Source organism: Megalops cyprinoides, chromosome 3 (genome assembly GCF_013368585.1).
Source record: "Megalops cyprinoides isolate fMegCyp1 chromosome 3, fMegCyp1.pri, whole genome shotgun sequence".
Classification (NCBI taxonomy): Eukaryota; Metazoa; Chordata; class Actinopteri; order Elopiformes; family Megalopidae; genus Megalops; species Megalops cyprinoides.
In genome coordinates this window covers 7399225-7413402 of record NC_050585.1, presented here as the reverse complement: position 1 = coordinate 7413402, position 14178 = coordinate 7399225, and the positions used below count along the sequence as shown (strand labels likewise).

The 14178-nt window shown below is 46.3% G+C and overlaps 1 protein-coding gene across 1 annotated transcript in view; it reads left to right on the top strand.

The window, feature by feature from the left end:
• Positions 1–14178, top strand: part of uvrag (UV radiation resistance associated gene) — an 82752-nt gene that overhangs the window by 40834 nt on the left and 27740 nt on the right. Inside the window, exon 13 of the mRNA XM_036524259.1 lies at positions 3840–3915. Coding sequence (XP_036380152.1) covers positions 3840–3915 — 76 coding nt within the window. The remainder of the gene's footprint in view (positions 1–3839; positions 3916–14178) is intronic.

The following is a 14178-nucleotide window of genomic DNA, read 5'->3' as shown; positions in this document are numbered from 1 at the left end:
ATGAATGGAATGTCCAAAACTGAATAAAACCACCTTGTCTGAACATTATGTAGCTGTATTAAGGAGGACATATTACTTATAAACGGCTTTCACATAAATATGTTGCATCATACTTTAGGTTTACATTGTCTTTGTTTCATTGAGTCATGGGTTATCAATTCAGATTTTTTGATTTCAGATTAAATATAATTTCTTGCCTCACACTGGCCCATCATAATTTTAGATCTAGTTTAAAGGGATCCCATTTACTGTAAAGTGGATATAAATCCAATTTTGTATTTTTAGTAAGTACTTTAAAATGAACCCCACAGAAAACATTAATCACACCCATATGAACACAGTGGCCGCTGTAGGGTTTATTTATAGATGCATAGTATGTCCAAACCGCTTTCCTTTGTTTTTTTTTTCTACATGCCTTTTAATACAAACCTCAATCCTGGCTGCACAAGGAGTCCTCTGGCTCTTAATCAGTGACACTCTATGATGTCACAATCAGCTTTGTTAGAGCTAATCAGATCTTGACCATTGCCTTCTTGGTCTCTTGTGCAGGGTAAATGAGGACACCCTCCTGCTTCAGTGGTCAGCGTGCCATGACCATATGAACATGGGCATGGACTTGTGTAAACGTCTCATCTCAGACAGGGATCGGAGGTCAGGAGAACGTCTCCCTTTTCAGTCAGGACCCAGATGTCCCCGCATGCCGAGCCAGAACCCTATCAGTTTCAGAAGCCCTGACAGCTTTCAGGGATGAAGCAACCTCTCTTTAGCATGGGATTTGGACCAGAGAGATGGCTCCCAGTTATCTTTTCATAACGGATGGGCTTACCATAAATTCTGGTGCTTTCCCCCTAATGAAGGACATAAAAAACAACATGTGTTGTAATAGTGCGCTCTGGCTCTCCGAGCGGAATTCGGGCCGTCTTGGACAGTGCTGTGCTTCCTGCCGCCGAAAAGAACAATTACACAGTATTGACTAATGACAGCCTTTCATCAGTGGGGTCTGGGCCCTAACCCGCACGTCAAAATCTTTACGATCTCCCTGCTTTCCCGTTTTATGGCCGCCTGTGAGGAACTTCGCCTGTAAATCACTGACTAGATGAATCGGTTGATGTGTAAATACCCTGCTCTGTGAAAAACCCCGCTTTTTAGAAGCCACTTTTATGATGTATGGAAAGCTCTACATGCCTTCTTTCTTATTAATCGCAGATTCATCCGTTCACAGCAGTCAAGGCCGGGCGTGACGTCGGGCCCTTGTAAATGTTTATTCGGCGTTGGGGGGAAAGCACGCAGGGCATAGTGAGGGAAAATAAGTATGACGGGCTGGCGCGTCACGTTCGGTTTAGCGTTTTATCCCGTATCGACGCGGGGTTTCATTCCAAAAAAAGGCGGTAATTGTCATTAAGCGTAAGTGGAAACATTTGTTTTTTTGGACCTCGTCGTTGTTGATAAATGTCGATGATGATTGTTATCTTCGTAGTTGTCAAGTTTCGTTTGCAGCGCAGATACGTTACTGTGGTGAGGGTGATAGTCCTGTGATGCTATTACAAGGAGATTACAGACGACTCCCAGCGGTTCAGCCCTGTCTGTTCGGAGGAGGCAGCCAAAAGAAAGAGGCGGGGCCGCCTCAGAAGAAACATGTGCCTCCTGTGGAACTGAGAGAGGCTAATTGAACCCAGAGAAGTGCGTGGGCGGAGGATGGGGGGTAAATTGCCTCCGAGGTCTGAGCGGTCCTCGGCTCTGGCTGCGGAGTGATGGAGAGAAGCCGAAGTCTAGAAGGCTGATTGTAATCCACTTTATCCCAGTTGTGTAACATATCGTTTCAGCACAGCGGTCAAGGTTAGACGAGTGATGAAATCGACTGCCTTCCAGCCCCCTGGTCAGAGAGCTTTCATGAGGGCCTCCGCCCTCCCACACATACTCCAGGCTGTAATGTATTCAGGTTTACTGGGCTTCTCAGAACTCATTCCTAATGTTTGGTGAACCAGAGTCTCTCCGCTGTGAGTCCAGGGCGACTGGACAGCAGCCATTGGTTTCAAAGCTGTGATGTATTTAGCACAGAGGGGCGGACGTGTGTGTGCCTTATGCTCAGCTGTTGCATCCGCGTGCCACCTCCTGCCTGTTTCCAAGGCGTCAGAAGGCGACGCTTTTGCAATCCCTCAAACAAGCAGGTTTTTTTTTCCACTCTTTCCCTAATTGTTTTCACTCCCTTTTTTCCTCTGCCTTGAATTAGCTTGGCTGCAGATTGTCTTGTGTGTTTCGTTCAAGGGGACAAGGGCGTCAGGCTGTGTGGCCCTTTGCAACGCACGGTGCGTTCCCCTCTCAGACACTTGGTGTTCACCGAGCCGCTCTCCTCAGCGCCTCACCCTGGAACCGTTAATCAGCGTGCTGTAATTAGCTCACAAAATCCTGCTGTAACAAAAGAGCTGGAATTATTGCATTTGCGCGCTGCCAAGCGGGGGGAGGTTACACCGTGATTGAGGAGCTGTTTACAATGCAGGCTATATGGAGCACATCTGTAGCATAAGAGAACTTTAGTGCAGCTTCCAGGCCAGGGTTTTTAATGTACGTGTGCCTGCACTCTGTGGCGGTGTTCGAGGCGGCCCCTGGTGGTTGGTGGCCAGTACTGTGGCTGATTGCCCCCCACCCCCACCCCCCACAGCGGGAGGGCTGTGTCCCTCGCCCCTGCCACCTCAAGGTCAGGGAGCCTGAGCCGAGTGGGCCTGTCTCCACTCAGGAGGGATTAGCAGAAACAAAGGGCTGACCCCCGGGGGCCCGAGCGCCGCTTTTAACCGGAATCAGGAGGCAAGAGACTGCAGGAAGGTCAGTCACACCTCCTGTCTGAGAAGATCACAGGCCTATGTGGTGATTGGACCAAATACAGTGCGCTGAGTGTCATACTTCCTTAACACATTCAAACACACGCACACACACATATATATATGCAAACCTGAAAGTGAGGTTGACATTCATAAACATCAATATTGTGTCTCGCACGAGGGCCTTTGGTCTGCTCTGGAGTTGGTGTCCCTGGTGTAAAGGGGAGATAGGTGGGGTGTGAGGGCCCTCCAGCCTACGGCTGTTCCTCCGCACCACATCCTCTCCTTGCGAGAGAGGGGCGGGGAGAGCAGAGCGCATAATGACAGGGGCGAGGCCGCAGGCCTGATTTATGAGGAAAGGCCGTGGTCACAGAAGGTGCGACGATAATAACGATTATTATCATTATTAGCTGTCACTCAAGAGGACATTTGATCTGTATGTGGGAATTTCCAAGAGAGAATGTTGCCTTCGACAGGCAAGAGGGCAGCCAGTTCAATGATATCAGTGGTTTCCTTTCCAAGTTATTTTTTAATATGATCAGGAATTACAGTGATGTGAGCAGCAACTGGATGTGAATTCTTTTGGCGCCTTTGGAGTGCAGACAACTTCATAAACAACTGTGTGTTATATTTTGTGCAAACACCAACTGCTCTAAGATGTTCCAACCTTTCATAGACTGCTAGGGCACACTCTTCTTGCAGAAATTCAGAATGCATTCCTGCTCACAGTTTGTAAGAAAAGAACGCTCTAGAGGTTTAAAAAACAGCTCCAGCTCGTTCTGGATTTTGTGTCCTTCACACCTGATGAATCTAAGTCAAATAGTTCAGTGCCCCCCACCATCTGTGCTGGCCTAAAGAGAACTCCAGTGCTCTGTAAGAGGGTCATACTGGATTCTGGAATAAACCTGTTCTTACTGGAATAAACCTGTTCTTACTGAAATAAACCTGTTCTTACCACTGTTGTTTGTACTGAACTATGCAAGCTTTTTATTCATCCTCTGTGTCTGTTCTGTTGCCTTTCAGGTTTCCCTTGTACCCAAGAGGAGAGCGCTTTCAGTTTGAATATGGTGTCTACCTTCTCAATAAAAATATTGCCCAGGTAGGTAATTCATATTATATCCATTGTGTTTGTTGAACACATTTGTAAAGCAAAGGTTTTGATGGTTTGCTCAGGGACTGTAGCTGAAAAGTTTTTGATGTGATCCATGAGCTTTGACCATGACCATATAGTGGTCCGTTTTTAGGATGCTGTCCCTTTAAATGGAATGAGTGTCATTTTGCATTCGCTTTAACGTGCTTGTCCCAGTGGGCAGGGGAAAGCGTGAGTGGTCGACTTACATACTGGTTGCATGTATAGGCCTTGCCATCGAGAACTAAAGTAACATGCTGAACGTACGAATGAGGGTCTATATCTAGGTGTGTATGGTAAGAGTTCAGTTAGAGTCCACAGGCGAAATAACCCAGCTAGTGGCTCTCCTCATCCTTCCTCTACATGGTGGCCTAACAAACCTGCTAGCTAGCTGACCAGATGCTGAGCAGAGCGTGTTTCAAAACGAGCCGAAGAGCTTGAGCGGAATGTGCTGATTCCAACTTGGAGACGGAGAACAAGAACCCGGAGCCAAGTAGTCATGCACCGTGTTAAAGTCTGTCCGCAGGTTCACGGACCAGCATGGCGGGCCAGATGGTACCGGTCACCAAAGAGTCTCGTGATGTTCAGTCTTGTGCATCGGGCTGTGGAATCTGGGAGTCTGCGTTTCTTTCTCAGGCACTTTTCTGAGCTGGGTGGGGGGGGAGACGGGCCGAACTCTGGCCCCGTCTGAGCCGATGAAAGTGTGGCTAATGTGTTGACCTGCGAGACTTTTCCCCCTAAATCGTTTAGCACCGAATATAACAATTTGCATGCCATTCCCTTTGCTTTTAACCCAGCGGCAGGAATGAAGAATCATGCTCTCTCCAGTGAATTAGGAAGCAATTAGCTGGAACAGGTGGCTGGGTTCAGATGACTGCAGTGGGAGGTTTGACGTGATGTACTGCCACAACTTGCGAGCTACAGTTTAAGCCTGCTCTGCTCCTCCAGTGCAACACCTTTCAAAAAAAAAAAAAAAAACACGTGGGCTGGAGAAGAAAAGGGCTCTGACTGATAATCTCAGAAAAAATGGGACTCAGTGGAACAACCACAATTACATCAACACTGTACAGTTTTGTGTAAATGTAACAAATTATAAAGATAATGCCGATGCATTACTCAGTCAGGTAGAGTGCTAATTAGCACTAAGAAGAGGCCTTAATCATTACAGTACTCTTTTGTTCTGAACCCAAACTTATGTCATAAACTAAATAAAGGCAGTCTCAACAGGAATGTTAACAGGGCTTTTATTCAGTTTGGGACAAAGCACTGTGTTTCCCACTGTTTGCCATTGCATGTGCAGAAACAGGGTAAGTAAATAACCTTGAAACCTGCAGCAGCTTTCCTTCTCTGTTTGCAGGAGAAACCATAACCTTACACAATACCGGTCTTTCAGTGCGGAATTGGAACAATGAGAAAGTTACTCAGGAAACATTCTAAAAAAGAATCGGGATGAGAAAGCTCTGCTGGCGTCAGCAGTGGGACTGGATTGAGCATTATCTGCAGGCTTTGTGGCACGTTATGGCAGACCGGGGTGGGGGCTGGTCACTGTAGACTGCTATGAGGTTGTTGTAACTCAATCAGAAGGGATGCACAAACAGAAATTTCCTCGCCAGGGTCTGAGGGCTATTGTTTTGGCTGAGGTTTAATCCAGCAGGCTTATTTGTACATTGATGTACAAATGATTTGTACATTGCTGTGCGTCTTTGTGGTCAATAGGTTTGTACAAATGATTTGTACATTGCTGTGCGTCTTTGTGGTCAATAGGGTCTTTTTCATAATAGCAGATGCCTAGATTCATAATGTAATTGACAACTCTCAATAATGTATCTTTGTGTCTTCACCTCATGTTTGATTGATGACAGCATTTATGTTCACAACTTGGTCCACTAATGCTGAATAACAGACCTCTCTGCAAGGTTGTGTGTGATTTTATTATGTATGAAGAAACACCAGTCATCCAGTCTATTCTGACTGAGAGGCTAAACACAGAGAGACACTTTTGAGTTTGCTTGCGTGCAGCTTGTAGGTATGCGTTTTTTGCTCCCTTTAGTATGGCACATGTGGAAAGACGCGCAGAAACTCCACCACGGACACAAGGAGAGAGTTCCCCTTAGCTTTAGGCAGGCCCAAGAGCAGCCTCAACTGTCAGCGAGCGGGCGCTCTGACCGCATATCCTCTGCATCTTTTTCGTTTTACGACACGGTCATGTGGACAGGGGCTTGATGTGGAACGGAGCTACCACCCAGGAACAGAGAACAGGGCCTGGGTCCGAGGTTCACGGCATGTGCGGAGAGGAGCTGGGCGCAAATTGCAGCGCTGTGCCTTCCCTTAGAAGGGCGAATATGATTTGCAGATGCTCCTTAAGGAGCACACATCTGTAATGCTTCAAACTGCCAGGGTTCTGTTTGTAATGCGAATGTTTCCTTTTTTCTCTCCGTAATTTTCCCTGTGATATTTTTCTCCACTCTGTGTGTTTGTGTTTAGGTTTTGACACTTTTTTTTTTTTTTTTTGCCTTCTGGCCCCCCCACCCCCCCCGCTTCCTTACCGCCCCTGTTGGAGCGACACACAGAAGCGCTCAGGCGTGCAGAGCTCTCTGGGAAACGGCGCCCTGGGGCGAGCGGATGCAACTGTCAGCTCTGCCTTTCAGGAAAAATAAATATAAGCGCCATCAGCCATTTCACTCTGTGTTGTCATGGGTGCGTGTCGTCAGCTTTCATTTCTTTGAGCGCGCTATTGTACGCAGTGTCACTGTTTGCGAGTGTTAGTTACTGATTGGTGCCTCTCATCTCGCGTGGGCTGAAACAGTTTGTGCCCGCTCAGTATTAGCGGGACAGGTGAAAGAGATGTGGCTGCCGTGCAGCAAGCTTTCTTTGGCTGTAATCACTCATGTCTTACGGGGGGGAACAAGTTATGCAGTGGAATGTGGATTAGTCATAATACTAACTGCATTATATCTCATTTGATTTACATGGTTCTCAGTCATGAAGCATCCAGATTGAGGGGGCTTTTAAAGAGGAGTTCTGCCATGAACTTGAAGCACCTTGTTTTCAGCCGTCTTAACATTCAAGCGCTGGTCACGGGGCACTGTTATCTCAGTCAGGACTGTACATTAAAACCCATGTAATGTAAATTCTCACTTAAAGCGAAGGGAATTTTACCTTTTCTGTTGAATTCTGTGCCTTCAGCCTTCAAATTTCCCTGGTTTAACTATACCTAAATCTTTGCAACTGTTTGTACTACATTTGCTTTTCTAATAGTCCATACCCCTATTGTGACTTACACTAAATAAAATGCGCCACCCATCACAAAACAAGCAAAGTTGCATACCTCCATGAAATGTCACTTTTCATGAAGTCAGATGAAGAGCAGACTGTACACACCTCCTCAAGCTTTGTTCCAAGTCTGTGGTATGTGAAAATAACATTAAATCATAGATCTGTGGTCATAGATCAGTGCCCTTTCTGAAGAAAGTATCTCTCAATTAAAATTACAGTGCAAAGATCCAGCAGAGCTACTAATTGTAATAAAGTGTGCTGTTCAGTAGCAGTAAATGCAGTAAATATGTCATGGATGATATACCGTAGCTTCCAGAAAAAAAAACGCCTCCACCCCATAGCAAATTCTGAATGTTCCAGGAATTTTTGATTCCGTGTCCGATTGCTCGTGTCACACGTGTTATAGTTGGGGGGTTACACGCAACACAGTACATGAAGCAACCCTATAGTCTCACTTATATGTGACTTCCTTTTTTAAGTTCTAAATGAGTTCCTTAAATCCGCTATTTCAACTACTTTCTCTGCGAGCAACAGTTCATTTCCATCGGTAAGACTGCAGGAATGGTTCTTGTTACTTCTAAGGGGTTTATAAGGAAATGGCAGCTTTATTGACCCTAAATATTAGAAAATTGAGCTCGGCTTTCTACTTGATATAATTTACCAATAGGCAGTTTCAGAGGGCTGGTTGTTATTATTTTGTTTTGAAGGTTGTAATGTGCTCCTGAATTAGCCTGCAATGGATCGGTGTGCCTGGTTATTGAAACAAACCAGAGATCTGGTTTCACAGCGGTTTCTGTCTTGGATGTGAAAGATTAAACATATAACTTTTATTAAATTGCCCCGCGTGTTCTGTTTGAAACTGATACAGGGCAGCTGGCAGAAGGGCAGCACCAAGAGGGGCCTCTTTGAAGTCCTGGCCTTGGAGTATGTTGTTTTTATTTATGCTGCATGTCAGGGGTAACTGGACTCGGTATTAAGTCAGGTGTTAGCGGCTCCTATGTAGGCTTTTGTCTCATTTAGGTAATGAGAAGACATTCCAAAAAAAACAAAGGTTTGTGTATTTTGACCTCTGTCCTTGAGAGGCATTCTGGCCATCTTTTATACATTATTTGCCGCAGGTGGAGGTTTGGGGGGCCAGGGAGGGGATGGGGTCTTGCATCCTGTTACGGGGGCTTGCCGCTCTGATATTGCGATTAATTCACCAGCTCCACATACAGACAGCACCCCGGAGCTCTTGGGACTCAAGGCAGACATGTTTCCAACTTCATTTGCCATATATGGCTTTAATTCGTGCCATCAGAGTACCCTTTTTTCTGCCTGTGCTGTCTAACCACGTGTGAGTCGCTCAGCCTTAGTTCATGTTGTTGTTGCTGCTCTGTGGATAAGGTGGAACATCGTGCCCTGCGGAAAGCTGGTCACTCTCGACCGGATAGCCCTGAGCTCCCTCTGTGATGAGCCGTCTGGACCTCCCACCGGGAACTTGAAACAACACAAGCTGCAAATTAAGCAGCTGAACCTGTATTTACACAGACAAATTACACAAGTTAGTGAATTTGGCTCGCCAGAAATGCAACGCTCTGGACTCAGGCCATGTGCTTTTTTTTTTTTTTTTTGGTTCCCTTTATTATCCGTGAGGCAGTTGTGAAACGGGCATGTGGAGCTGATTACACAGAAACAGACTGTACATGAATACCAGGGGGGCAACAATTAGCCTCCGCTGCTTAAGCCGGGGCATTGCTTAGCAGGGATGGTGTGGGGAGTGTGGTGCTGGAAATCAAAGCCCCGATGATCTGTTGCCGGTAATGTACATGTACAGTGCGCATTGACCGTCCACGGTGGTGGTCAGAAACGCCAGGCGGTCCTTGCGCAGTTGGCCTGGATCGGATCTCGCCGCCTTTCTGTGGCGGTGGTCTCAGGCATGATTCAGAGCACATACTGCTATTAAGAGCCTAAATCACGGTGCAATAAAAGCGCTACTACACTTGTGGGACTCGCAGCTTAGCACTTACCACAAACGCCAGCGTGGAACACCAGAGGGAAATCGTTCGTCTTGATGAGCGGAAAAAAAAAACTGAGGTCACGGTGCTGACGCGTGGAAGCACCAAGCAACTTCCTCTTGAGGTTGGCCAGCCTGACGTGAGGGACTATGGGACAGTCACCTACCGGGGCAGTGAGATAAGGCGATGGTTTAGCTTTGCGTTTGGAAGAATTGACTTGAGGTTTGGGGATTTTGCCTGCGTAAGTTGTGACAGCACAGTCAGTCACGCCAGCATTGTCTGAATCACAAGGTGAGTGTCTGTTGGGCGGGGCCTCACAAGGTAAACGCACGTACCCTGGAAGGAAAGGAACCGCAGTGGGGACTCTGAGTCGCGGTGCTCTCATTCAGGGCTTCCTCACTCAGGCGCTGAGTTTTCTCTGCCTGCAGTCCAAGCAGTCCTCACCCACGGAAAGTTCCAGATGAACTCAAGCAGGGAAGATGTGAGATATTCTTGGCTCTGGATGGGCCGTGGTCATTATCTCACGTGATTGCACTCGGATAGAAACCATATGAACCCGACCCCGGTGTGGGAGGGAAGCAGAGTGCAGTCCTCCGTATCTTACTTTCTTTGGAAGGTACAGTTAAATATTATGCGCATTAGGTAAATTCAAGAATGTTCTAATGCCAGTGGAAATTATCTCCAGCTATTACCTTATTTCCGCTTCTTGTATTTTCTTTAATAAGGACTTCATCAGGAGCACAATGGCACCTTGTGTCTAAAATAGACCCAACAACGATTTATCGCCGACACTGACTTGCCACATTCTAAGTATTAGCTTAGCATTTACATTTATTAAGTTAGCATTCCCAAAGATTTTACTGGAGACTTAATCTAAAAAAAAAGTTCATCCACAGCTGCTTAAATAAATGTTCAAGAGTTCAAGATAGTTAGTCATGGTAAGTCATCCACATTTGATTTACAGCTTTACCCTAGCGTCCTCTGTCTATTAGTTTATGCAGACCATTTTTAGCATTGCTTTCAAACCTCTTTGTATTCACATTCCCATGACTGTACATTTTTGTGGAGGAAAAAAAATCGGCACAATACTGAATGAGCTGCCTGTGATTAGGATCATTGGTCACTTCCGGACACATCAAAAGGCAACCAAGGTTAAGGATCCTGTTTGGAAACATTTAAAAATAACTCTTAATCTCAGATGTGCTGAATCTCAGAAAGAACGCCATTCATTATTGAAATCTGCATTGAAGGCCCTGCATTCAGCCTGAAGAGCTGAGTCGTCCTACACGCTGTTTACTTTGTTGTCTCTAATTAAATTCAGACAGGTAAATAAGGGAGAAGAAGACAGCTGCCCCCAAAAGTAATATTCAGTGAAACGCTCTGAAGCCAGGAATATTTAGAACGATCTATTCCAGTTCCTAACCCTCCCATCCAGTGGAGACTTGTGGTCCGTGACTCAACCCAGCATGGTCCGAGAAGCATTCCGGAAACCATGGTATTGCGTCTACACGGGCCCCCACACAACCAGACTCTTATTCAACTCCCCTGCCCGTAAAAGCCTCATCTTTACAAACAGCTTCTGTGCCCTGGCCGCGCTAACGCAGCGCGCTGTGTTTGTTTGTCTGTCCCCATTGAAACGCCCGGACCTGGAATTGATCAGGTTGAAAACCGCCCGCTGCCATTTTCTATTTCCTCATAAGAGCAACATCCGTTTTCCATTTGAGGCTTTTGACATGGTTAGGCGCATAATGGACCCTTGGATACGGCATCCAAGTGCACTAATTTAATGTACGGTACACTTCCTTCAAAGGGAGAAGATGCTTGAGTTTTTACGGAGTTAATTTTTAGCCAGAATCGAGCACATGCGCCCGTTTTAGCCTCAACCCCGGTGAAGCATAGCTGTGAGTGCGGGAGCAGTTGCCCCGAGTGGTTGCATGAGGAATTGCAGGTCGCTTGTCATCTCCTTATATTCCAATGTGGGGTTCATTTTCCTCCAGCTCTTGAAATGTGGTTTGTATTTTAGTGCTATTAAGGTGCGGCTTAAAAGAGATCTCCACACATTCCAATTATTTTAAAAAAAGAACTCTATTAACGTACTTTATTTGTCACATCTCAAGCAAGAAATTATTTTTGGCAGACTGGAAGTGGGTTAAATAAGCCGGCGGAAAGTGATACCTTCTGTATTAAGTAATTGTTAACAATCTTGAAATAACAGGCCCAGAGACACACGGTTGTGGGGAGTCTGCATATTTTGCAGTGATTTATGAATGAGAGGGTTTGCTCTGTACTTACATAATTGTCCGTAAGATTATATCCCTCGGTATAGTAAATATCAGTGTCTTGTTGCTGGGCCTGCTTTCGTTTCTTCCCGCTGATCCCCTGTCTGGTGTGCTTTCAGGAACACATGTGCATGAGCCTGCAAAGGATTAATATTCAAGCCCTAGTCAAGGCAGTAAGCCATTGCCTTCATTGTTTTAAGGAGTTCTCCCTTTCTGTTAGATGGACTGCAGTGTCTCTCAGGATTGCGATAAACATCTGAGGAAGGCATTGATCTACATGTACCTCAGAAAAAAGTAATAAAAAACACGAGTCTCTTCTTATCCCCTATCCGTGACACTACAAACACACTCTGATGGAAACAGAAGATGCGAAGCACACTTTCACTTCCCTCAGTACATTCTGCTGCTGATTTATCAGTATCACCAGTGAATATTTTTTTTAAAACCAGTGATGACTAATGAGTTTGCATTAAGCTTACAAGCTTTTTTGGCGCGTGAGCGAAAGGCCGCTTCACATATTTTCCCAGCATTCTGCAGCGGCCAAGTTTAAGATGGAGAGGCAGGAGGACCTGACTGCCTGCCCGGGCTACCGTAGTCGTGTTCTGGGGCGCCTGTAGAGCAGGCGGCTCCCTGCTCGAGGATGTGCTCTGACGGGCCGGGTCAAAGGCCCTGTCTAGAGCCCGGAGAGCAAGCTGATGAACCGCAGCATGTGCTGTTGAGCTCCCCTTAAAAGTTCCTTAGCAATAGGAGTCATACCCGGCTGTTGCTTTGCGTGTCTGTGTGGAGGCTTTTATTTTTTCCTGCATACACCTCAGCAAACTCAATCTTTGCAAAAGGTTGTCTGGAGAAAGAGTGTCTATGGTTTGTAGTGATTAGCAAATAATACTGATTATTATGCTTGTCCAACTGCAGCAGCAACCTCATACAAGGTCAGTGCTGCCCAGGGGAGCTGTCCTGCGGTTAACATGAATGACTCGGGGGGGGGGGGGGGGGGGCAGGTGTGCTTGTTATGACACAGTGTGAGTGGCACGTGGGTACGGATCCATTCCAGAGGCGCAGTAAAGCGTGGCTTTGGCTCCGTGCTCTCCCAGCGGGACGTGGGAAGCCGTTCGTCCCCTGGAGTTTGTGCTCCATCTGCGCAGGCCTGCGAGGGCATACGATTTCAGTGCTACAGCCTGCACAGCTGAGCGCAGCCGGCCCTGGCTGGGGCCCTCGGCCAGCTCGGTGATTTATTAACATATCTGGGGCTGCAGTTATGTCACTGGCCTGCGGTTTCCAATTTAATGTTTTCTGTGCCGAATGCGGCCGTCAGCATGCTGCGATTATGCCTCTTCTGTATTTTATTGGAATTCCTCTGGACAGCCACCTATTGCTTTATGAAACACTTAAATCGTCTAATTGAATTTCCACGGTTTGAGGTCAGTAGCAGAGGTTTGCCTATCACCACATAGGTGCCAAACGGAGCCCTTTCTCAAAATATATGTGTGGAAGGAAGGGCTAATCCTGAGCAGTTCCCCTTGTGTGTGCACGTGTTTACGAGCCAGAGGAGTGGTGGGAATTGAGCCGGGGTGGGTATAGCCAGAGAGGATGCTGGGAACTCTGGTCTCCAGAGGTTTAGTGAGCACTAACTATAGGTTTTCCCAGGATTTGTTCAGCTGTTTGGGCGTGTGTGTGTGTGTGTGTGTGTGTGTGTGTGTGTGTGTGGTTTTGAGTGTGTGTGTACGCATGTGTACATATATTTTGTTTATAGGTGTGTGAAGCACCACTGGGTTCACTGCCAAGGTCTACATTACACTTGACTCTTGAAAAGCAGTGACTGGGTAGGAGAGTCACAGGAGACTGATGAGGAGAGTCTATTGTCAGGAGTCATGCTGGATTACTGTGTTACTACTTTTTCATACCTGTAGATAAAACAAAATGGCTACTAAGTGGGTGGCTTACTCCCGTCTTCCAGAGTGGTCGCAGAGCTGAGAGGTTCAGGCAGCGTAGAACGAATTTCAGACAAATGACAAAAATAGGTTTCCGCACTAGTTTCGCAAGGTGGATCACTGCGTAGTTTATGAGCAGGCCCAGAAAAGACATGCCAAAAACGCACCTTTGTGCGCACGTTTCTCATGTGAGGAGTGTCTGTGCCTCATGGGTAGGAGGGAACTCACAGCCAGATTTCTCTCTTTTTTTTGCCTGCTGTCCAACAGATTTGAATAAGAAGTACAGCTCAAAGCATCAGGAAAGCGTTGGCTGTAATGCACAGTCATTTAGTTAATAGCCGGGCTGGTGTTTACATCTGTTTGGAATTTGTAGTGAACCGGCGCGTTAGAAGTGTCTGCTCTGCTCTGCGTTTTCCACACTCTGCTGTTTTTAAACCCATTGTTATAAAAGCTCCTTTCACTATCAATAACCTTGTTTTTTCCCAGAGTCCAACTTCAAAAAACAGGTTTGTTAATATTTGAGTTATGATGAAGGGAAAGGGGGGGAATTGATATGACTAAGTTTTCACGGAAAGTGGGAAAGATTACAAAGCATTGCGTTCTTTGCTTCAGATTATACGGTTCCTGTTTTTCTAGGGTGCAGTTAGACTTGTCTCCTTATCGAGGTTGATATCTGAAAAACTGGCTCTGAAATTCATTTTTTTGTAACTGGGACTGCATTTCTGCTATAAGGGAAAGGAAGCTGAACTGAAG